The sequence below is a fragment of the Dreissena polymorpha genome, chromosome 4 (assembly GCF_020536995.1).
Source record: "Dreissena polymorpha isolate Duluth1 chromosome 4, UMN_Dpol_1.0, whole genome shotgun sequence".
NCBI lineage: Eukaryota > Metazoa > Mollusca > Bivalvia > Myida > Dreissenidae > Dreissena > Dreissena polymorpha.
The window spans coordinates 118,989,843-119,016,661 of NC_068358.1; the positions used below are offsets into that span (position 1 = coordinate 118,989,843).

The 26,819-nt window shown below is 35.1% G+C and overlaps 1 protein-coding gene across 2 annotated transcripts in view; it reads left to right on the forward strand.

The window, feature by feature from the left end:
* The first annotated feature begins 1,835 nt into the window (after window positions 1–1,835).
* The window catches only part of LOC127880156 (OTU domain-containing protein 4-like), a 183,025-nt gene continuing 158,041 nt past the window's right edge, over window positions 1,836–26,819 (forward strand). Inside the window, exons 1-2 of one of the 2 annotated variants that reach the window (XM_052427389.1) lie at window positions 1,836–2,218; window positions 2,908–2,991. In XM_052427389.1, coding sequence (XP_052283349.1) covers window positions 2,087–2,218; window positions 2,908–2,991 — 216 coding nt within the window. In that variant the 5' untranslated portion in view covers window positions 1,836–2,086. The remainder of the gene's footprint in view (window positions 2,219–2,907; window positions 2,992–26,819) is intronic. The other variant, XM_052427390.1, reaches the window with a different exon arrangement.

Genomic DNA, 26,819 nt, shown 5'->3' on the forward strand with positions numbered 1-26,819 from the left:
CGGTCTCGTTCGCTTACGCAAGTGAACCGATCACGGGACGGTTACGAGTTATGTAACTTTGTGAGCACTTATGCAATACGGAAATAATTTATCGAGTCTAATTAAAGAACGCTTATTTGTAACACACTAACTGTGTGTAATTCAATTAACTAAAGGCGTCCAGTCAGATACGCCTGAATACACGCAAAGAATTAATCTATAAGCATACCCGTAGCCAGGGGGGGCGGTGCGTTTGGTGCGTTCGCACTCAAATTTTTGGGACAAGTAAAAATGTACTATAAGTTGCACCCAACTTTATTGGACGCAAAAACAGTTATTAATTTTTTCCATGAACCAAGTGAGTCTTCGTATTTAAGCGGTAAAACAATGTTGCATTCAATATGCAACCGAGAGTTCATCATATAATTAATTTTTCGGTAAAGACATTTCCAAGATAGCGCGTAAGTTTTATTTACAAGTTTTACCGTAGAATTGTTGAAATCAACAGAAGTTGTGACAGCAAAATTTGGGAAGATCTAAAAAGCTGGTCCCTGCAAAATGGAATTGGGATTTTTGTTACAAATAGATATTTGTTTTCTGTATAATGCGAATTTATTAACCAGGCCCTCTAATCCGTAACAATTGGATTCTTATGTATAGATATTTGATACTAAATGATTGTTTTGAAACTTTTCTCATCGTTATTAATGTCTTTAACTGTAATAGATATCATAACAAATTTATTACTTATTGTAGGTTGAAATCCCAGTCCAATAACCTTTTTTCTCTATGGCTGGAAAACAATTTGATTAAATAAAATAAATACATAATCTTATAAAAAAGAAACACATTTTAGATGATAATTAACGGAATGTTATGTCAGCTTCCGAAAACTTACGATACAGGAAGCTTTTTGGTTTCACTGGTCATACATTGTGTAAAACCGCATAGTTTTAGCATTCTTGTATGGGTGCTTTCTAAATCAGCCTCGTTCTAATATGCCATTTCCCTTGTTACAACTAAATAGGATATCTTCAAAGCAAATAAATAATCAATTCTTAGCATTCATTGGCTGCGTCTCTTTCAAGTTGATGTTATGTGCCTTCAACTGAATCTTTACTTGACTGAAATCAAAGAACACCCTTCGACTATTGCTGAAGACTAATGAGTCACTGCTTAATAATTTTGCCTTATACCACGATTTATAACAAGAACACATTGTGCACAGCATTTTTGACAGACTGAGTTGTCTTTTTGTTATATCCTCGTACAACCATTTTCGGATCCCCTAAAGGGTTTTCCAGCAAAAAAATCAGCTTTGCGCAAGGCATGATTTTTTGTTGAATGACAAGAAAACAAATCATTGTTACAAAGCAATTAAGTTATGAAGCTTTTTTTGTAGTTTACCAACAGTTAATGGCATCTGTTCTGCTCCACATACATAACGCTCCACAATGATTTAATTATGTCAAACTTGACACTAGGTTATGTTCTATTCATAAACAGTTGCTATAATGAATACATTAATAATGTTTTTCAAAATTGTTAAAGGTTTAGTGGCTGTACCCCTACCATTATATATCGAGCGACCCACCCGATTTAATGACGAGCTTCAAATAATGCCAAATCTGTGGAAATGCCCCTGTACTGCATCTAAAAAAAGAGGTGGCACGCGTGATTAACGGCCGTTTATTGACGTCATAAAAATGTACATGAAACAAGTAAGCACATGAAAGCCCGTGAAAATGGAATTCTGCACAACATCCTCATAACGTTTATTGTTTTAATTACACATTTTATCAACGTAGTATTAATTTGTTAATTATCAAACAATTTTTGCATAAAACCGGTTGTGATGCATATGTGTAACACGCACGTGCAGCAAGAAGCTACATGGAAATTTGCAGACATCGTGATACGCTTGATTCACCTAGCTCACGCATGAGGATTTCGATCTTTTCGTGTGCGCTAAATTCAATTTATAATTAACACGTGGTGCATATTACTTCATACGTTAATTTCTAGCAAAAAAGAACGTTTTCTTGGTATATATTGATGCTTGACAGCATAGTTCCGTTAATTGGCACTCCTTTCGGTCAAACGTGTCATGAACTTTGAAGACATGAAAAAGCAGACGAAACCTGAGGTCTTCTTGGATCATTATCTTGGAACCATTGGGCTTTGGAGAAAACCGATTGCAAGGGATGGACTTTCATTATTTCGTGCAGTTTCTGAACAGGTAAATGTTATTCGTATTAAAAATTAATTGGATAATTGCACATTAAGGTCATTATAAATCAATTAAGTAAACAATTAAAAAATAAATTCAATTTCAAAAGAAACATTTGTACATCAGGAATATGTGTCGTATTAAAGAACTGCAAAGGTTAGCTGAAACTAACTTAATATGAATGCATATTTGCTAATAATGAAAATGGTTATTCTTTTTAAAATTTGATCGTTTATCACACATCATAAATCAATGTAGTAAACAATTACATATAAAATACATTTTTAGAAGAGACACTTTTACATCAAGAATATGTGTAATTGTGACATCAATATTTATGTGTAATACTGAATCACTGGATCATGTAAGCTAAAACTGACTTTAAAGTAAATAAATATTTGTAAACATAAACAAATTGCAAATAGTTTAATGAAGTTTTTCATATTTGTGACATCCTAGATTTTATTACATATTTTGTTATTGTAGCTGAAGTGTAAGTCCTTGTTTACTTTTAATTGTAACAATATTTCAACCAGATTGACTGAGTGTTTTCTGATGATGGTATAACTTAACATTTTGTTAATTGATTGTTGTTTAAATATACCCAATAGTTTGATATTTGGGGTTTACATTCATCCAACAAATATCTTGTGTGGAAACTATGATAAGGGATGTTTTTGGATGTATTTATTTTTCAGCTTTTCATGACACAGGTCTACCATAACAATCTGTATGAAGCTTGCAGAATTGTTTTCTTTCATCTTGCTAAAGACCCAGAGAAGGTATGAATAAAAATTCATTCACAATTCCATTTTTTAGCTCACCTGAGCACAATGTGCTCATGGTGAGCTTTTGTGATCGCTTTTTGTCCGTCGTGCGGCATGCGGCATGAACATTTTGATTTGTGACCACTCAAGAGTCCACATTTATCGTCCAATCTTCATTTAACCATACATGCCATACGTCCCAATCTCGGCGGGACAGTCCCGCTTTTGGGCCCTTTGTCCCGCCGTCCCGATATGAGACGATTTGTCCCGACATTCGTAAAATACGATGTAAGGTCTATAGGTTCCGAATAAAATTCGCTATTCAAGCTCTGTTTCGCTAACACCTACCCCCGCTAATCCCTTTATTGCCCCCAATTAACAATCCGATTCTACTTATCGTGTGTACCAGTGTTGTTTATGACACCTTGTCAGCGATTTATCGGCTTAATTATTGATTTCATCAGGCATTCACACCATGGTGGTCTTCAAGATAGTGGTCGCTTATTGCTATCGATAGTTGTATTATAATGAAATAAATGTTGAAAATGTGTTTATTTTTGTATTTGTTTGAAACGGTTTACAAAACAATTGTTTTGTAAAATTAACTCTACGTAATTAATGAGTCTTTTACATTCAATGTTTAGTTCACAAATAGCGGGATAATCCGAATGTGCAATATACCAAAAATCGCAACAAACAGTCCAATAAGTGATACCCATCCTGTCTAGTGTAATTGGGTGTAATTGTAATAAAAACAACAAGGTGCTACATTGACAGTTTGACCCTACTCCAATTAAGCTAAAAACCACGAGGTGCTATGCATGACAGTTTGACCCTACTCCAATTAAGCCGCGACAATTGACAAGTAACAAACTGCGCATGGATACATGCTTAAAAAAACATCGCAACAAACAGTAAAAGTTGTACCCATCTTGTCTTGTGTTATTGTAATAAAAACAACCTGTTGTTATTCATGACAGTTTGACGCTACCCCAATACAGCGCCTGACAATTCACAATTCAGTTTAATCTGTGTATATAAGAAGAAAACAAAATATGATTATTAACATTCAGGGGGTTTTTTTTAGAAAAAGGGGAAGACGCTGGACGCTGGGTAAAAGGGGAAAATCGAGCGCGAAAGAGACATATTTGGGGAAAAAATAAAAACTGTTCAATTCAATGTCTATAACTCGCCTACAGACTTCAGGGTTTTTTTTAGAAAAAGAGGCATGTCTCTGACCTTTTTGTTCTTAAACACATGAACAAGTTTGATATTAAAGTCAAAGTTCTGATATTAAAGTCTAAATAAAGTTGCAGGGGTAGATCTAATAATGGGAAATGTTTTCAACTTGGGTCGGGGAACGATGTCAATATTGTGATTTCAATTTCATGATGAATGGGTTGACGATCTAGATCTGCTACAGTATTGGAAGGGAAAGGTGCGGCAGCTGCCGATTGTCTACTTTCACTTTCACAATAATCCGACAGTATTAATCGATTACATGTACCTCCGAATCCTGCTGGGTTTCAACGGGTTTGATGATTCATTCTTAAAAAATGCGTCAACGCAATTAATATTTTCCGAGTCCGAACGTTTTATTTTGTTCGTGTATGAACGCCAATTGTGAGACTTTTTTCTGTTTTAACGTTTATATCTTGGCTTTCACATAACCCGGATGAAAATTCGACTGGTTTCCGGTAATTAATTGACGAAACACCCTTCTCGCGCAAGACCGGAATCCAGTAAAATAGTCACATGATTAATACGATTAGTTGCCCGGTTTCCATGACGTAATTTAAGAGCTATATATAGAATCACTGGGATTCCCAGATTTGAGTGTTCGTCGGGAAAGAGAGAGAGCGAGTTCGTTGTACATGGTACAAATTGGATAAGTGTCGACTTCCCAAAAGAAAAAAAAACTTTTCTTTGAGGGTAAAATATTATATTTTGGTGAAAAATTATATTTTTGGAGGGGAAATGGTATTTTTAGGGGAAAAATTCTGGTTGGGGAAGACGCCGAATATCGGCATCACTTTCTTAGTAAAAAAAAACCCTGACATTAGAGAAAAAAAAATCGAGTAAAGCAGCCATAGACTTCTTTTGTGTTTTGTTTTTGTTGGTGTAAAAACGGTTGAGGCGTTGTTGAGAGGTAAAATAAACACAAAGACGGTTTGCTTCCACCAAAAACCTACCTCTGAAATGTGTACGGCCGCGCATTCCGTGTGTAACTGATGTAACTGTTCGGTAGATAGTTTACTGTAACCTGTACTTTCAGTGTACTGGATAGCCTCCCCTGCGTTAATGTTTGCCATTGAAGTTAATATCATGAGTATTGTTGTCGTAATGTTCTAGATTTTGTACTCTAAAAAGATGAAAATTTTTCTCGTTGTTTGCTATTGTCTTATTTTATAAAACTGTTATTGTTATGTTTTAGATTCCATGCTTCATATCAGATGTTTTATGTCTTGAATAAAAGTATCATGAGTTTTTGTTAGTACTATACTTACTACAGTAAAGTTGGGATGATAAATCGTTTTAGGTGTCCCGCTTTTGGGTCAAATGTCCAGACAATTTTTTATGGAATGTCCCGCTTTGGACCTAAAAAATTATGGCATGTATGATTTAACTTGGTCAGAACATTTGTCTCATTGATACCTCTACTGAGTTCGAAACTGGGTCATGCTGGGTCAAAAACTAAGTCACTAGGTAAAAAAAAACACCTTGTGAACCAGAGCTCCAGATAAGGATTTGTGAAAATAGTAACGGTACTGCCACTGACAGAAAGAAAAGGAGTAATGCTTAACCCTTTCCTTGACAGGTACGCGTTTCTACGACCCTATCGATTCCCTGTCAAATACGCGTATCTACGCCTGTATCGATTCCCTGTTATCTACGCATTTCTACTACCCTATCATTACCTGATATATACGCGTTTTTATGCGGCACGATTTAATTTGCTATTTAAATGCTTAAAATGACGTTTTAAGTGTAACAGAAATGCATATACACCTGCGTTCATCATTTTTCTAAACTGTCGAGTAAACATCCGGTAATGTTGCTATTTAAAGTTATGATGCAGTGACCAATCAAGACGAGGGTTTACCATTTGACATGCGTAAATCACGTTCCGGGATGTGCGCGCTTCAGGCATTTCGTAATGTCCTAAAATAACTGCTATTCTCGAACCGTATTTAATTTGGACATTTTCCGAAAACGTATTAATAACTCGTTAAAAATGTTGCAAAAAATAAACACGTTCCATAGGGATATAATATGATTTTGGTGTAAATCGATTTCATTCTTATTGTTGTTTGATTCCATTTTATCGTAAATGTTTGTTTCCGAGATCATATACGAGAATTACATCGATATGTTTAATGGCATGTACACTCAAATGTTTTTACAAACGACACATGCTTATCTAATTTTGTGTTCCGTAATACACAGGATATTGGATTATCGGTGCTTGATTGGGCAATAAAACAAAGACGCAGTCGGCGGTCTTCAATATGCCTTTGAACTGACCAACATAATAATTAATAGCGCACATGCTAATCTAACATTTAGGGATAAGAAACACGGGTTCTAGACACTTTTAATAAACATGTTTACCGGATGCAGCAGTAGTCTTCAGATGACGTTGGCGCGCGTGCCATGTTACCTCGGCGTTTTGTAATTTGGTACACAAATACACGGGTTTGTCGGCGACTTCTGGGTTATAAAGTTATATGTCGGCGATCAGATTATAAACTGGAGTATTTGATAATAAAGTAGCCGCTTAAAATTGGAATTTTGCAAATAAATACACGAACTGAAGACTTATTGAAGACGCCGACATTGCCGGATTTCGATCGGTAATTAAATGCAAAATGCAAATAAATTATATGAATATTCATGGCACATTATGAAACATCCAATTAAATTGTTACCGGTATCTATAAATGTTTATAAATCATTTGGTGAATTAATGTAATAGAAATACCAAGTATTGTACGAATTTTATAAGAAATAATACAATTGATTTTGAAAATGCATGAAGTTGTTTGAGAAAACATGTGTTTTTAACCAGGTGTTCCGAAGGAAAAAACTGGTTATTAGATTGGCGAATGCGGGCAGGCTGGCGGGCTGGCGGGCGGGCCGAACAAGCTTGTCCAGGCCATAACTATGTCGTTCATTGTCAGATTTTAAAATCATTTGGCACATTTGTTCACCATCATTGGACGGTGTGTCGCGCGAAATAATTACGTCGATATCTCCAAGGTCAAGGTCACACTTTGAGTTCAAAGGTCAAAAATGGCCATAAATGAGCTTGTCCTGGCCATAACTATGTCATTCATTGTGAGATTTTAAAATCATTTGGCACATTTGTTCACCATCATGGGACGGTGTGTCACACGAAAGAATCACGTCAATATCTCCAATGTCAAGGTCGCCACGACTAAAAATAGATTATTTTTTTAAAAACAAACTTACAAAGGGGGTTAATTTTGTTTGTTCATTTCAAAAGTTCAGTTTGAGTTTTCTCCCTTTATCAGATTTTTTTTCACAATGAAAACCTGGTTTTGTGACAATTTTGTCCCTTGTTCTATAGTAATTTTTAAGAATTTACATGAATTTTGAGGCTTGCAGAATGAATTTATAAAATAAAAAAATCTTCAAGAAAGAAGAATTGTAGTTTGGAAAGTAAGAAAACCATAAAATATTCCAAAATATAATTATTTGTATTTGATTCAACACACCAACTTGGCAAAGTTTATATATGAGCTGAAAAGAGATTTGCATTTAAACCCAGTAAAACACACAACGGTCAACTTTTCATGACTATAACTGATGAATAAAATAATGTAGAAACATAAGTTTACACCACAGGAAAGGAAATTGTATTAGCTAAAACTTTCATATTGAGTGTCTTTCAATAATATTTCAACTTTTATGAGAAAATCAGGTTTAAAGGCAATGACCGTTGCGTTTCCAAAGAGGTAGATTTGCATTGAAACGCAGTAAAACACACAACGGTCAACTTTGCATGACTATAACTGACCAATAAATTAAGGTAGAAACATACAGTTTACACCACAGGAAAGGAAATTTTATTAGCTTAAACTTTCATATTGTGTATTTTTAACCAGGTTTTCCGAAGGAAAAAACTGGTTATTAGATTGGCGAATGCGGGCGGGCTGGCTGGTGGGCTGGCGGGCGGGCGGAACAAGCTTGTTCGGGCCATAACTATGTCGTTCATTGTCAGATTTTAAAATCATTTGGCACATTTGTTCACCATCATTGGACGGTGTGTCGCGCGAAATAATTACGTCAATATCTCCAAGGTCAAGGTCACACTTTGAGTTCAAAGGTCAAAAATGGCCATAAATGAGCTTGTCCTGGCCATAACTATGTCATTCATTGTGAGATTTTAAAATCATTTGGCACATTTGTTCACCATATGGGACGGTGTGTCGCACTAAAGAATTACGTCAATATCTCCTCGCCACGACTAAAAATATATATTTTTTTAAAACAAACTTACAAAGGGGGCTAATTTTGTTTGTTCATTTCAAAAGTTCAGTTTGAGTTTTCTCCCTTTATCAGATTTTTTTTTCACAATGAAAACCTGGTTTTGTGACAATTTTGTCCCTTGTTCAATAATATTTCAATTTTTATGAGAATATCAGGTTCAAAAGCAATGAGGGTCATAAAACAGCGTTTTTCCAATAATGCCTGTAAAGATGGGGTACTGATATTGATAAGATGGCTATCAGCCACTGGTCAGCAGGCAGCTAGGTCTTGTGGTAACTGGAGAGGCTTATATTGGCTAAATGGCTGTCAAGGAAAGGGTTAAAATCAATTAGTACCTGTACTACAATATCCAAAAATACAGGTAGTACTGTACTACCCGTGTTCTTGAATATTGAAGGGTGTATAACTGACTTTACAGAAACATTTGCAGCAATTATAATAAATATATGTAGCTTCTTAAACAGTTACTGTATTAGGTTTTCCATTCTGAATTATGATGCTAATACAACTACACATTAAAACTCATGGCTAATACTATTTCTTCATTTTTCTTGACAAGAAAACACCAGCCAACTAGTAAGCTAAGTAAATGAACACTTATTTCACTGTCTCATCAGTTTCCCATCGTGTTTTCTAATGTTTTACGCCACCGATGCAATCAAATCTTTTAATATCGTGGTGACAATGTCTTTTTCTGGGTTTGCAGATTTAATGTCAGGATGGTTAGAAGACACTGTATGTAGTCATTATATGACAACAAAGTGTTGTTTTGAGCAGCTTTCGTTTAAGCTAGCATTCAATTGAGCGCAGACATATCGTTTTTGACGGATTTACAAGTTACAGGAAATCACGCGACAGAGTAGACAATAATATATGAACCCAGTCTACAACTTTTCGGTAATTTAAATTAACAAAAAGCGCCGTTAGGTTACAGACCAACAAATCACGCCACACTGACGCAGACGTATCGGTACGGCCAGATTTTTTTTGTAAATGCGTAAAATGGATATTAATGTCGTAATTGTACGTCCAGTTTATAAAAATAAATGCGTAAATCTTCATGAAAAAGGCGTATTTACGGCTGTACGGCCCTTATCTGGAGCTCTGTGAACACTGTAGAAGTCACATTTGATGCCCAATCTTCATGTAATTTTGTCAAAATGTTTGTCTTAATGATATGTTGGTTGAGTTCAAGAGTGGTTCCGGTCCGTTGAAAAACATGGCCACCAGTGGGTTGTGCAGTTTTCCTTATTTGGCTATAGAGAAACCTTGTGAACACTCTAGAAGTCACAATTTTTGCCCAATCATCATGAAAGTTGGTCAAAACATTGGTTTAATTGATATCTCTGATGAGTTCGAAAAAATGGTCCAGATCGGTGAAAAAACATGGCCACCAGGGGGCAGGCAGTTTCCTCTATATTTATATTGTGAAAACATATGAACACTCTAGAAGTCACAATATTGGTCCAATCTTCATTAAATTTGGTCAGAACATGTGTTTTCTGAATATGAAAGTTGAGTTCGAAAATGGTTCAGATCAGTAAAAAGACATGGCCCCCAGGGGGGTCATTTTCCTTATATTTATATAGTAAAAAAAGCTTGTGAACACTCTAGAAGGCACATATTTTGCCTAAACATCGATTGTATTGGTATCTTGGACGAGTTTGAAAATGGTCATGATGGATGGAAAACATGGCTGCCATGGGGTGGGGCAGTTTTTTCTATATGTATATAGTGAAAACATGTGAACAGTCTAGAAGACACATTGTTTGCCCAATCTAAATGAAATTTTGTGAGAACATTTGTTTCCTGGATACGACAGTTGAGTTAAAAAAATGGTTTGGATCGGTAGAAAAACATGGCCCCAAGGGGGGGGGTCTTTTTCCTTATATTTATATTTTCTGGCAGTTTTGTCTGAGCTTTCCTCTTCTTTCCTGCTGGTTTACCTCTATTAGACATTTTGTGATGCTTTTATATAACTAAGAAATATCTCTGCAGATTAATATAGATTTTTTAATTTCAATTATTTCTGTAGGTTTAAGCCTTGGAATCCAATGCCAGAAAGAAAGTGATCTCAGAACTTCCAATTTATAGAATGGGCAGTAACTCTTACTCAGAAATTTGAGATAACTCTTTATTTATCAACATACTAGTATGCTCAAGATTCTCTCCCTTGAAGGATCCACATTCCTGCTAAAATAAACTGGGTTTTATTGTTTAATACAATAACCCACATTATTAAGGCAATAAAAAATAAATACCTAAAATCTCATCCAAATTTTGGGGAAAATTGGGGTGGGCGGGTGCGTTTTTATTATTATGCCCCCCTTCGAAGAAGAGGGGGTATATTGCTTTGCTCATGTCGGTCTGTCGGTCCGTCCACCAGGTGGTTGTCAGACGATAACTCAAGAACGCTTGGGCCTAGGATCATGAAACTTCATAGGTACATTGATCATGACTCGCAGATGACCCCTATTGATTTTGAGGTCACTAGGTCAAAGGTCAAGGTCACGGTGACCTGAAATAGTAAAATGGTTTTTAAATGATAACTCAAGAACGCATACGCCTAGGATCATGAAACTTCATGGGTAGATTGATCATGACTTGCCGATGACCCCTATTGATTTTGAGGTCACTAGGTCAAAGGTCAAGGTCACGGTGACCCGAAATAGTAAAATGGTTTCCGGATAATAACTCAAGAACGCATACGCCTAGGATAATGAAACTTCATGGGTAGATTGATCATGACTTGAAGATGACCCCTATTGATTTTGAGGTCACTAGGACAAAGGTCACGGTGACCCGAAATAGTAAAATGATTTTCGGATGATAACTCAAGAACGCTTTGGCCTAGGATCATGACACTTCATAGGTACATTGATCGTGACCCGCAGATGACCCCTATTGATTTTCAGGTCACTAGGTCAAAGGTCAAGGTAATAGTGACAAAAAATCGTATTCACACAATGGCTGCCACTACAACGGACAGCCCATATGGGGGGCTTGCATGTTTTACAAACAGCCCTTGTTTATTTTTTATTTTTCATTTTATTTATCGGACCTATATATAAATAATGAAATGTTCACGAATTTGTTGGTTTATATGCATAACACCTACAGTACAGCCAAAGCGGAACAAACGTATTTTGCGATCCGCGGCGGCAAGGCGAAACGAGTCGATGCCGCGTCAGTCGTTGAAGCCGCGTCAGTGTGCGGCGGCAAGTCGCATTTCGCCGCGAAACTTCGCATCTGTCCGCCGAGGTATGCCGCGGTCCGCGACATGATGCCGAGTCGATGCGATCATGAAATATTTTTTTTTTTAATTATTAGTTACATGTAGTTAACAAATTTTGAAAGAACAATTATAATAATAATTAAAATCATAATAAATTTATTGTGCGCGGATTGTATTAGCATATACATGTAAGCATAGCTAATGTGTCTGGCCAATTATTAAGTTTGTTGCCCGCCCGTAGCGTATGTATTTCACACATAAACAAGGTCACGTAATTATGTTTTCGCACATACAAGTGGTCAAGGCTCCAGCATATGGTGGATTTATAAATTAATTGCATGTTGATTCCGCTATTATATTTTAGCTGAGAAAATTAGCAGTTTGAAGCCACATCAATAATCAAGACGGTGATGACGTATTTGTAGTTTTGTTAATTATCAGCTTATTATAACTATTGTTTGAATATGCGTATATAAACACATTTTATTTTGTTCATATTATACAGTTAATATCGCTACTAATTACCCGATAATCCCGTATATTCCAGTTTTAAAGCAAATGCTGGTAAATATTTACGATACACAAACATTCTCGATATTTCCTTAAGTATCAAATACATTTTGGCATTTGTTACTATTTATAGAGATGATGAAATAACGTCTAATCGGGGGCGTTTTTTTTTCTCCACTGAACACGCGATTTACGCCTGACGTGATGTTCATGTATTTATACAACACAAAATACACCCAAACTTTCCAAACGACGTTCTACATGTCTGCATAATTTTCGCGCGCTTTTTATGAAACAAAGGATATTTTAGCACTGTTTATTTGACGCTAGAATTTGCCAAAGGACGCGTTAGCATTAAAATTCGGAAGTGTGTTTCGGATTACAAATTTAATAATGATAATCGAACGAAACATAAACAGTTGCGCGTAATTAATTCTACGCTACACATACATGTATGTACATGTAGGTGGATATCTTTTCACTCGATCCGCCGCGTACGTATGCGGCGGATTTACTCCGCGAAAGTACGCGTGGTTAATACAGACTCGGCGTCATTGCGCGGATCGATGCCGAGTGCCACGGCGATGCGCCGCGTGAACACACGATTCGGCCGCCGCGGACTAATAATCTGGCCGTGGCGTAGCCGCGGATTATGTTTGTGCCGCTTTGGCTGTACTGTATATGTATGAATGTATGTAAAATTATATAGAATAAAAGAAATACATTATCAAAATTTGACTATTGTGTTTTAGCTCAGTTGAATTATCCGAAGGGATATTAAAAAATTATAACTCTCTGATTATACTCCTTTAATTGACGTTTCGGCATAATGCCTTTATCAAAACATTGGAAATTATATGTTAACTACATTTTTACGTCTTTTGACTGCACAATTTAAATAACAAAGAAAAATGTTTTTAAACGTCAAATGACGTTGTACATGATGACGTCATAAATGGCGTTATATAAAATGGCGCCAAAAAAATGTAAAAATTCGCCAAAAATGAAATGACGTTAAACACTTACATATTGTATCTTAATCCTATGTTAAATGTGTGCTTTATATATTTAATAAATTGATATTTTACAATAAAATAATCATCATCATATGTAATTATAATCTACCTTAACTTATTATCATAAATTAAATAGGGTAAACTTATTTAATGACTCTTATTATTTCAATCCATATCTATGTATAATATTCAAATGATATTTGATTAAATAATCATATATACTTGCAATTCTATATATCATATACACATTATGGACAAGATAAATTGCATAAAGTACTATTAGTTTTACATCCATTTATGTTGATGATTAATATCAAATGTTTTTCACATATATTTTTTACAAGATAGTTTCCCGTAGCAGGACATCAAGTTGATTTTTTGTATTTAGTCCATTTGGTGATTGCGTTTGAAACTTCTTTATAAATTCCAATTCTTTAATAAGTCTGTAATAATGGGAACTGTCTCTTATTTGTGTTAACACTGATACACCCATATCCTGCACTCTGTGGCCTGCACCATTGAAATGTTCTGAGATTGGTTTCTCTCTTCGTAGTCGCACGTCAGCCTCGTGTTCTTTGGCACGTTCCTTTAATGATCTGCTCGTCTCTCCGACGTATACCATCTTTTGGCATTTATTACAAAATATACCGTACACCAAGTTATAAATGTTACAGTTCTGTTTTATTGCTTCGTTTGGAATGTCACTTTTTGGGTTGTTATGAAAACCTCTTGTCAACATTTTACAGACTATACAATTAGTCTTACACGATTGTGGTATTAGTTGAAAACGTTTGTTTATTTCTTTGTTTGTTTTTCCATGAACTAAAATGTCACCGATATTCCTATCTCGTCTGTATGCAACTATTGGTACGTCTGGGAATATATTTTTCATTCTGTCTGATTTATATAGTTTGTCTGTATGTTTTCGAATTATTGAGTGGATATTTGGAAGGTTGTTTGAATAAGTTATAGCTAGTGGTACTCTCTTGTTGGCTGTTTTATTTGTTTCTTTCTTCTTAAGTAAGTCTTTCCTATTTAAATTATCAACTCGGGATAGCTCATGGTTTACAAATTTATTTGGATATCCTCTTTTTTGTAGATTCTGTTTTAGTTCTTTTTTACGATGTCTGTATTTGTTTTCGTCAGAACATATTCTTTTTAAACGTATTCCTAATCCATAGGGTATTGCTTTCTTCACATTTGTTGGATGGTCTGAGTCATATTGGACATATTGATGTTTATCGGTTGGCTTTGAGTATAAATCAGTTGTTATTTTATTATCTTCTAGTTGAATTTTTGTGTCTAAGAAATCTATCTGTGCTGTGTTCCATCTTAATTCTACTTTGATGTTTTCATCAAAGTAGAATTAAGATGGAACACAGCACAGATAGATTTCTTAGACACAAAAATTCAACTAGAAGATAATAAAATAACAACTGATTTATACTCAAAGCCAACCGATAAACATCAATATGTCCAATATGACTCAGACCATCCAACAAATGTGAAGAAAGCAATACCCTATGGATTAGGAATACGTTTAAAAAGAATATGTTCTGACGAAAACAAATACAGACATCGTAAAAAAGAACTAAAACAGAATCTACAAAAAAGAGGATATCCAAATAAATTTGTAAACCATGAGCTATCCCGAGTTGATAATTTAAATAGGAAAGACTTACTTAAGAAGAAAGAAACAAATAAAACAGCCAACAAGAGAGTACCACTAGCTATAACTTATTCAAACAACCTTCCAAATATCCACTCAATAATTCGAAAACATACAGACAAACTATATAAATCAGACAGAATGAAAAATATATTCCCAGACGTACCAATAGTTGCATACAGACGAGATAGGAATATCGGTGACATTTTAGTTCATGGAAAAACAAACAAAGAAATAAACAAACGTTTTCAACTAATACCACAATCGTGTAAGACTAATTGTATAGTCTGTAAAATGTTGACAAGAGGTTTTCATAACAACCCAAAAAGTGACATTCCAAACGAAGCAATAAAACAGAACTGTAACATTTATAACTTGGTGTACGGTATATTTTGTAATAAATGCCAAAAGATGGTATACGTCGGAGAGACGAGCAGATCATTAAAGGAACGTGCCAAAGAACACGAGGCTGACGTGCGACTACGAAGAGAGAAACCAATCTCAGAACATTTCAATGGTGCAGGCCACAGAGTGCAGGATATGGGTGTATCAGTGTTAACACAAATAAGAGACAGTTCCCATTATTACAGACTTATTAAAGAATTGGAATTTATAAAGAAGTTTCAAACGCAATCACCAAATGGACTAAATACAAAAAATCAACTTGATGTCCTGCTACGGGAAACTATCTTGTAAAAAATATATGTGAAAAACATTTGATATTAATCATCAACATAAATGGATGTAAAACTAATAGTACTTTATGCAATTTATCTTGTCCATAATGTGTATATGATATATAGAATAGCAAGTATATATGATTATTTAATCAAATATCATTTGAATATTATACATAGATATGGATTGAAATAATAAGAGTCATTAAATAAGTATACCCTATTTAATTTATGATAATAAGTTAAGGTAGATTATAATTACATATGATGATGATTATTTTATTGTAAAATATCAATTTATTAAATATATAAAGCACACATTTAACATAGGATTAAGATACAATATGTAAGTGTTTAACGTCATTTCATTTTTGGCGAATTTTTACATTTTTTTGGCGCCATTTTATATAACGCCATTTATGACGTCATCATGTACAACGTCATTTGACGTTTAAAAACATTTTTCTTTGTTATTTAAATTGTGCAGTCAAAAGACGTAAAAATGTAGTTAACATATAATTTCCAATGTTTTGATAAAGGCATTATGCCGAAACGTCAATTAAAGGAGTATAATCAGAGAGTTATTGTGTTTTATTTTACCATTTTAAGATCATGTTAAACATATTCTGACATTCAATAAAACAATTTGACTAGACGAAGTATTAAAGAAACTACAAATCTGTAACAGAACAGAATAAAATTTCCTAGGCAGCTGACAGCTTGACTTACTGTAACATCAGGTGAAACCTGTGTAAATTCTAATTTATTTCGGCCAACAAAGGCACAGACGATTTTTGGGTGGTCAACTTTCAACAATGGGGCTTGATCATATGAACCACAAATGAACTCGTCATTCAGGTCTGCGAGAGTTAAAGTTTCTGCACATTTTGACACCTCCTACCAATCTTTTATGGTTGTAGCACCTCAAAATAAGAAACATTTTGTTGTTGTACGCGCTCGTTTACTAAATTTTCAGAAGACGCTTGTGCGCCGTTGAAAATCAATAAGCATCTTGGAGACATTGAGTTGTTGATTCGCACTTCGCTATTTTTGTACTTTCAGCTGTTTCGTCCTCAGTATTTCGCAGCTCGAATTTTTTTTTATGGATTTTTTTTCAAATAAAAGTTCGGGCGGGACAATTTTCGAGGGGGGGCGTGGATGAGAATCTAGGAATTTATTTTCTATGGCCGAAAGATTTGTGTTTTTAAAACAGATTTATGGATTTTTAATTGGAAATATAATTGCAAGGCGAGTCTGAAAAAAGTTCATGTTTGTTTATAAACAAGGCTCTCAGAGGGGTTGTAGTTTTTGACGATGCTGGAACAGCAGCGTCTAAGGTTTGATAACCAGTAAAAAAATTCTTCACAATGGGGACCTATGTAAAAGACCGAGCAAGTCCGATTGAGATAACTCGATTTTTCAGTTACTTCCCTTGATAACATTCTCCTAGCAGAGTTGTCGTTCGTGTTAATATGGAATGAGTGATGTATTGGACGTCATCATTGATGACGTTCATTCGAACGAATGATAAAGGGGGCTAAGTTTCATTAAGTTGGTGCATATAGTCGCGATTTGGGAGTCTTGAAAACTGGTCGGTTACTTTTGCTGAAATTTGACATGTATATGGACAAGAATGCGATCTACCTGTTGGCGTAGGCGTTTTACCTGTGAAAAATCTAGTTTTTGATTAAATCACGAAAAAGTTTCGCAAGTTTTACATAACCGGAATTACAAAATGCGGTATGTGGATATACCGAAACCCTACCGAAATCCCCGAAATCAAACTTTGATAAAAACAATGTTTCATTAGTGATTTCAGTGTATTTCGCAACAATATATATTAAAATACGCAGTTTTTCGATAAATAATCAATATTAATGGGGATTTCGTGGGATCTCGGGGATTCCTGGGGATTTTGGTAATTGCGGGAATGTCGGTATTTGTTCACACACGTCAAAATGGCCGACTTCGACAGAAAGAACGCTTTAAAAGTATTTACAAAATAACATCATCACAAACGATGTAAAGTGAACGCTACTTATCCGTTTTGTAGATAAGTATACGATCAATTGGAAAACACTAACATTTGACATAAAAAAACGCCAGTGGATATGGAAATCTTCATCGTTGGAAATAGCAGACGGCGTCGACCAAAGGCGAAAAGAACGCGAGAAAGTATTAACAAAATAACATAATTAAAAATGATGTCAAGTGAACGCTAATTCGCTGTTTTGTAGATAAGTATACGATCTATTGAAAAACCATAACATTTGACATAAAACACCCGTGGATATGCAAATCTTCTGCGTACCAAAGAGCAGACATCATGCGGCGTCTAATCTGAGTCTACGCTGTTTGCCAAGGCCGATAGTATAATGAATGGAAATGCACAAACTCAGCAACTGGCAAGCATATATGCATTAGTAGATTGTTTCGTGATTATTTAGAAACGACTACATAATTCTTTTGGTTCAGCCAGTGCAACTTAACAGAAATAAGTATAATAGTTTCTACACCTGACAACAATGTGCCAACTTTATACAAGGTAAGTTGTTTACATTATTTAAAATATTTCAAGCTTACAGTATACAACAATAAACAGCTGGTACAATGTAATGTCATCGTTTTAATTTTAATAAGCCCGTGGTTAATTACCCTTTTTAATCTTATGGTTCAATGCATCTCTAACACCTTCAATTGACATTCTCGGCTCGGGTACTACTTACCGGTACATGTACCCCGGGTACTCTTAACTTTACTTACATGTAGCCCGGGTACGGTAAAGAAACTTAAACATACCCGCAAATATTAGATTGTATCCGAGTTGTATATCTGCCAAAAATCCGATGTCGTTAAACATGCTAGCGATTAAAGTAAAACAATATTGTTAACCTTAAAGAAACTTCTCTTTAAAAAAAATCTGCATCAACATGCTTTTTAGTATGAGTGTTGAGAGGACGCCGTAGGAATAATCAAGTAATCAAGAATACGTCTCTGTTTCTGCTTTTATTTCCTTCATGTATAATGACGATAAGGATTGACGACTAACATTGACGGCAATGATAACAAGCATTGAAAACTAACACTAACGACAAGGATTGGCGACTAGATGTAACATTGACGATTCTCTACAAGAAATGAAATTAACAATAAAGAATGAATAATACGATTATAGTACAACAGATCTGCTTTTCGAAGTATAATATGATAGCATACACTCATTAGAATAAAAGGTTTCATAAATAACAATTTGAAACATTTTCAATAAATATCGAAATATCTTATACAATATTTATTACACAGCATGAATTATTTGTTAAAACATAATATAAATACCAAATATGGTGTTCCCCATTTAACGGACCTCGCAAACCAAAAAATGTTTCTTTAAAAAAATCTATGACGGTAAAAAGTGAACGTGCGACATCGCGGAAAATATACTTGACAACGTCGTACAATGACGCGACTTTAAACAATTTAAGATTTTAAATTGAATCACATTAATGATTGTAAAAATGAGTTTTGATAATACATTGTATAAATGCCATTTAACAGAAAATTGACATAAATGTAAACATAATTAATTTTTACAAAATAGCCGACAACAACCGATTTAGTGTTAAAATTCCCGGGTATGTTTTAGTATATTTACCGTACCCAGGGTACGAGCCTTACTAACTGTATTATTATTATATCTCACCGACTACCTTTACCTTGTTGTGTTTCAACCTGAAATTTATGTAAAATCGGGCTTTCTATACTTTTATTTTCATTCATTTGATTACGCAATTGTTGACGTATCTCGTGGAAAATTATTTGAATCTTTGGATTTTAGTGACGACAAGCTGGAAGTGTCAATTTATTTTTTACAATGAATCTAAGATGTATTTAATTTTTGTGTGTTTGTCATGCATAGTTCAGTGTTTTCCAGAAAAATTTGAGTAGCCAGTTATATGGCCGGCAACTATGCAGTAAAACCAAAGCATTTGTGACATTTACTTGATATATTTGGGAAAAGTAGCCGGCATCAAGAGTTAATGTAACCGGCAAGATCGCTAGCAGCCGGTATTTAAAGAGAACACTGATAATAGTAAACTAAATCTCTACGACGGGATTACAGCTTTGTAAAATTGTTTTTTGGGTGATAATGGTTAGTAATTCATACTAATGTTATTAAAAAATATCGGCTTTAAATTTAATTTTGAGAATGGGATGGAAGAACAGAAAATGAAGAGCATACAGGGATGGAAATAAGTGGTTTACCGTGAACCCGGGGCAAGTAGATTTTGGCCTGGGCAACTCAATTTCACAAGTTGGTAAACTTCTTTTTTTTAAAGCCTAAAACAATTCACTGCAATAAAAATTGAAAAACAATTGATCACCATGGATCAATACTAGTTAAATAACATTCATTATTTAGGAATAGGACATGATTCAATTCAGGCTCATAATAAAACATCATGCATTGAACATGTGTTGTCAGCAAATGTATTTAATTATCTATTATTTTATTAAAAGAATGTATAATATTAACATGTTCATATTTCTGGGCTCGTTATTCTTTATCTGGGCAACCAAAATACTAAAGATGGTTGCCCACAATAGTAAACAGTTAGTTTCAATCCCTGGCATATCATTGTATTCTATTGTTATAAGCATTGCATTAAAGTTGTGATTGAGGTTAGCCTGTTGTTTATGGTATATTTACATTTTAGCTTGACTGTTATATATGAAATATATATAGTCGAGCTATCCTACTCAACCCGGCGTCGGCGTGCGCATTGGAATGTTTGCGTACCACCTCAAATATATTTCCTATGTCCATTGACATATTGCTTTTATATTTTGCATACTTCATTACCGACATAACCCCAATCTATAAACAAGAGCAGACAACTCATTTACTGTATCAAGCATTTTAACAGAATTAGGCCCTTTTTCACTTAGAATAATATGCATATTATTGATAAATCTATGTTAAAGTTTGCATATGACCTCAAATATTTTTTATGTCCCTTGACATATTGCGTTCATACACCATGTATTTTGCTTATTAACCAACATGACCCCAATGTATAAACAAGAGCAGATAACTGTATCAAGCATTTTGTAACAATTATGGCCTTTTTTTCACTTAGAATAAGCATATAATTGATAAATCTATTATTAAGTTTGCGTACCACCTTTAAATTGCCATAACTTGTTTATTATGCTCCCCCCCAAATTTTTTAGGGGGAGCATATAGTCGCCGCTTCGTCTGTCCGTCGGTGCACAAATGTGTTTCGTACCCAATTTTTTTTGTACCCAAATTTATATATGTACCCTTTTTTTTTCGTACCCAAATAGTTTTTTGTACCCTAATTTTTTCGTTCCCTATAGGTTTTCATAACCAAATTTTTTTTCGTACCCAATTTTTTTTTACACAAATTTGTTCGAACCCAAATTTCTTTGAACCCATTTGTTCGTACTCAAATTTTTTTCGTACCCATATTCGTTTTGTTTCCAATTTTTTTTGTACCCAAATTTTTATTTGAACCTTTTTTTTCGTACCCAAATAGTTTTTCGTACCCTAATTTTTTTTCATAACCAATTTTTTTTTCGTACCCACATTTTTTTGTATCCAATTTTTTCGTACACAAATTTGTTCGTACCCAAATTTGTTCGTACCCATTTGTTCGTACTCATTTTTTTGTTCGTACACAAATTTTTTCGTACCTTATTTTTTATTTGTACCCATTTTTTTCGTACCAAAATAGTTTTTTCGTTCCGTTTCGTTATTTTGTTTGTACCCTTTTTATCGTACTCAAATTTGTTTTCGTACCCAAATTTTTTTTTTTCCTACCCACATATTTTTTTGTACCATTTTTTTTTAGAAATAATCGATTTTCAATTTGATTTCATCTCTCCACTCATTCCATCACGCGAAACCCTTAAGGTGTCGCAACTCTAGTAAAAGGTAAATATTAATAGAACAGCATATCCTGGGGAAACAGATTCATTAAGTGTATCAGAACGTTAATTTCAAATAAGTAATTATACATCCATTTTATTTTTATGAAACATCTATATATTTTTAACCAGGTTTTTAACCAGGTTTTCCGAAGGAAAAAACTGGTTATTAGATTGGCGAATGCGGGCGGGCTGGCTGGCAGGCAGGCGGAACAAGCTTGTCCGGGCCATAACTACGTCGTTCATTGTCAGATTTTAAAATCATTTGGCACATTTGTTCACCATCATTGGACGGTGTGTCGCTCGAAATAATTACGTCGATATCTCCAAGGTCAAGGTCACACTTTGAGTTCAAAGGTCAAAAATGGCCATAAATGAGCTTGTCCGAGCCATAACTATGTCGTTCATTGTCAGATTTTAAAATCATTTGGCACATTTGTTCACCATCATTGGACAGTGTGTCGCGCGAAATAATTACGTCGATATCTCCAAGGTCAAGCGAACACTTTGAGTTCAAAGGTCAAAAATGGCCATAAATGAGCTTGTCTGGGCCATAACTATGTCATTTATTGTGAGATTTTAAAATCATTTGGCACATTTGTTCACCATCATGGGACGGTGCGTCGCATGAAAGAAACACGTCAATATCTCCAATGTCAAGGTTGCCACGACTAAAAATATATTAATTTTCAAACAAACTTACAAAGGGGGTTAATTTTGTTTGTTCATTTCAAAAGTTCAGTTTGAGTTGTCTCCCTTTATCAGATTGTTTTTCACAATGAAAACCTGGTTTTGTGACAATTTTGTCCCTTGTCTCTATTTTGTTTGATATTTGTTCTCGATTTAGTAAATAAATTACGAAAAAAAACATGTAAAATTCACTTTTTACGTGATCACAAAACTAAAGAATGCGAACGATTTCAACCCGCAAATTGTAAACGCTGCACTGCTATGATATATATAGATAAAACAACATTCCCCCCCCCCCGCAGCATTTGACCATATAAAAAATTAAAAAGTATTTCAGTACAAAACAAATAGCAGGAAAGTGCAGCTATCATTCAAAATTTGTCCCAACTGTCGTCAATCTAATCTTATTAGGTAGGAGTGCTAGACACACTCCGGGTCCCAACATTATGCAGCCTCAGCGCGGAGGTAACTCATTACCTTGGAAAAACACAAATACACACACTGGGTGCAGCCTAGGCGCGTATAGACTCAAACAAGGCAACAAACTCAAGTGCGGGCACAATCATTTCAAATTTACATATTGAATACGATATTCTAACAGAAATTACGCAACCACCTAAGTGTACATACCATGTTTGATATTTCGTTCGATTGTTAGATTTCAGCATATACATGTATAAGGTCATTTTGCTATTAGTTAACTTATCCATATGTTCGTGGGCGAACTCGGATAGTCAAGTGCTCATGCGATTGAGCTCACATGGTCCGGCTATGTGCTCATACCTACTTTCGAGAATCATCATGAAGGTATTGCCATACTTAATGAACAAGAATGTGACCCGCCTCCCAGTTTCGCTCAATGGGTCAAGTTACCCACGGGTACTACTTCCCCGTACCCCTAAACTTTTTTTCGTACCAAAAATGCTTCGTACGCACATTTTTTTCGTACCAAATTTTTTTTCGTACCCAAATTTTTTTTCGTACCCAAATGTTCGTATCAACATACACAATTGTGGTGATATAGATAAACTTAAATTGATGTTTTATATCCATCCTCTTTAAAAGCATCGTCACACCAGTACTGCCAGTACTTTGATTTTGTATGTCTACAGTTGTTTATAGTGAAACATTGTGAATACTTTTAGTCGCGTTTTAAGTTCAATCTGAATGATATTTGCTGAGTGCAAATGTTGTTATCATATCTTGATTTAGTTTACTCAATAAGTTTAAATAATATCATCTCAACATGGTGACAATCTGTATGAGCATATATTTTTTTTTTCTCATGGTGATCTTTTGTGATCACCTTTTGTCAATTGTCTGTCTTCCGTTGTGCGTCATGAATATTTGCCTTGTTAACAACTTAACACTGTAGCAGCCAAATTTATTGTTGAATCATCATGAAACTTTGTCAGAAGATTTGTCCGAATGATATCATGGACATGTTTTAAAATGGTTCCAGTCTGTCGAAAAACATGGCTGCCATGGGGCCATTTGTTATTCATTCTTCATGAAACTGCATGGCTAAGAACATTAAATTTGTTCCATTGATATCTTGGGCTGCAAATTTTTTTTATCTCAGGTGAGCGACTTTGGACCTTTCAGACCCTCGTGTTTATTTTTGTCCTCTACCGGTTTCACCGGAGGGGACTTGCGGTTTGCGCTCTGTTTGTCTGTCAGTCCGTCAGTCTGTCACACTTTTCAGGATCCTGTGATAACTATAAAAGTTCTTCATATTTTTTCATAAAACTTGAAACATGGATAGATGGCAATATGGACATTATGCACATCATTTCTTGTGTTCCTTTGTCGAAAATTCTGGTTGCTATGTCAACAAAAACAAAAAAATCTGACAATGGTGGAGCTGGTTTGAGACATATATTGCTTGGCACTAGTATTGTTAGCTCATCTATTTTTTGAAAAAAAAATATGAGCTATTGTCATCACCTTGGCGTCGGCGTCTGCGTCGGCGTCGGCGTCCGGTTAAGTTTTGCGTTTAGGTCCAATTTTCTCAGAAAGTATCAATGCTATTGCATTCAAACTTGGTACACTTACTTACTATCATGAGGGGACTGGGCAGGCAAAGTTAGATAACTCTGGCGTGCATTTTGACTGAATTATGTGCCCTTTTATACTTAGAAAATTGAAAATTTTGGTTAAGTTTTGCGTTTAGGTCCACTTTTTTCAGAAAGTATCAATGCTAATGCATTCAAACTTGGTACACTTACTTACTATCATGAGGGGACTGGGCAGGCAAAGTTAGATAACTCTGGCATGCATTTTGACAGAATTATGTGCCCTTTTTATACTTAGAAAATTGAAAATTTTGGTTAAGTTTTGTGTTTAGGTCCATTTTATTCCTTAAGTATCAAAGCTATTGCTTTCATACGTGCAACACTTACTAACTATCATAAGGGGACTGTGCAGGCAAAGTAATGTAACTCCAACTGGCATTTTGACAGAATTATGTGCCCTTTTTATACTTAGAAAATTGAAAATTTGGTTAAGTTTTGTATTTAGGTCCACTTTATTCCTACAGTATCAAAGCTATTGCTTTCATACTTGCAACACTTATTAACTATCATAAGTGGACTGTGCAGGCAAAGTTATGTAACTCTGACTGGCATTTGGACGGAATTATGGGCCCTTTATACTTAGAAAATTGAAAATTTTGTTAAGTTTTGTGTTTTGTTCCACTTTACCCCTAAATTATCATAGATATTGCTTTCATACTTGGAACACTCGCAAACTATCATAAGGGTACAGTAAAAGGACAAGTTGCATAACTCTGGATGTCATTTTTATGGAATTATGGCGCTTTTTTGACTTAGTAACTTTGAATATATGGTTAAATTTTGTGTTTCGATCCACTTTACTTCTTAAGTATCAAGGCTATTGCTTTCAAACTTCAAATACTTTCATGCTATCATGAGGTTACTGTACCTGGCAAGTTGAATTTTACCTTGACCTTTGAATGACCTTGACTCTCAAGGTCAAATTATTATATTTTGCTAAAATTGCCATAACTTCTTTATTTATGATTAGATTTGATTGATACTTTGACAAAACTACTCTTACCTGACATTCCACAATAGACTCCACCCAAACCATCCCCCGCGCCCCTCTCCCCCCCCCTATTTTTTTTTTTTTTTAAGATCATCTCACAAATGACCACCACACCCTCACACTATACCCCCACCCCCCCCAATTATTGTTTTTTAAATGGTTAAATAACCCAACTATTTATTTTGATTATTTTATGTTTGAAACTCTCCAACCATCGCACCCAAGAATCCCCCCCACCCCCCACCCGATTCCCCCCCCCTTATTTTTTTTTCATCTCACAAATTACCACCACACCCCTCACACTATACCCCCCCACCTCAACTCCCCCCCCCAATTTTTTTTTAAGATCATCTCACAAATTACCACCACACCCTCACACTATACCCCCCCCCCCCACCTCACCCCCCCCCCAAATTTATTTTTGTTGAAACGGTTAAAAACACAAATATTTATTTTAATTATTTTATGTTTGAAATACCGTCCAACCATCGCACCAAAAATCCCCCCCCCCCCCCCCCCCCCCCCCGATTTTTTTTTTTGCATTTTTTTTGCATTTTGGAAGACAATGTAATAAATGTCCACACCCCCACACTATACACCCCTCTTCACTCCACCCCTCCCTCCTTTGTGATTGAAAATGAGAGTCCCTTCACCTTTAAAAAGAAAATAGATGAGCGGTCTGCACCCGCAAGGCGGTGCTCTTGTTTTATTTATATTTATGCCCCCCTTCGAAGAAGAGGGGGTACAGTACAGCCAAAGCGGAACAAACGTATTTCGCGATCCGCGGCGGCAAGGCGAAACGAGTCGATGCCGCGTCAGTCATTGAAGCCGCGGCGGCAAGTCGCATTTCGCCGCAAAACTTCACATCTGTCCGCCGAGGCATGCCGCGGTCCGCGACATGATGCCGAGTCGATGCGATCATGAAATATTTTTTTTTAAATTATTAGTTACATGTAGTTAACAAATTTTGAAAGAACAATTATAATAATAATTAAAATCATAATAAATTTATTGTGCGCGGATTGTATTAGCATATACATGTAAGCATAGTTAATGTGTCTGGCCAATTATTAAGTTTGTTTCCCACCCGTAGCGTATGTATTTCACACATAAACAAGGTCACGTAATTATGTTTTCGCACATACAAGTGGTCAAGGCTCCAGCATATGGTGGATTTATAAATTAATTGCATGTTGATTCCGCTATTATATTTTAGCTGAGAAAATTAGCAGTTTGAAGCCACATCAATAATCAAGACGGTGACGACGTATTTGTAGTTTTGTTAATTATCAGCTTATTACAACTATTGTTTGAATATGCGTATATAAACACGTTTTATTTTGTTCATATTATACAGTTAATATCGCTACTAATTACCCGATAATCCCGTATATTCCAGTTTTAAAGCAAATGCTGGTAAATATTTACGATACACAAACATTCTCGATATTTCCTTAAGTATCAAATACATTTTGGCATTTGTTACTATTTATAGAGATGATGAAATAACGTCTAAT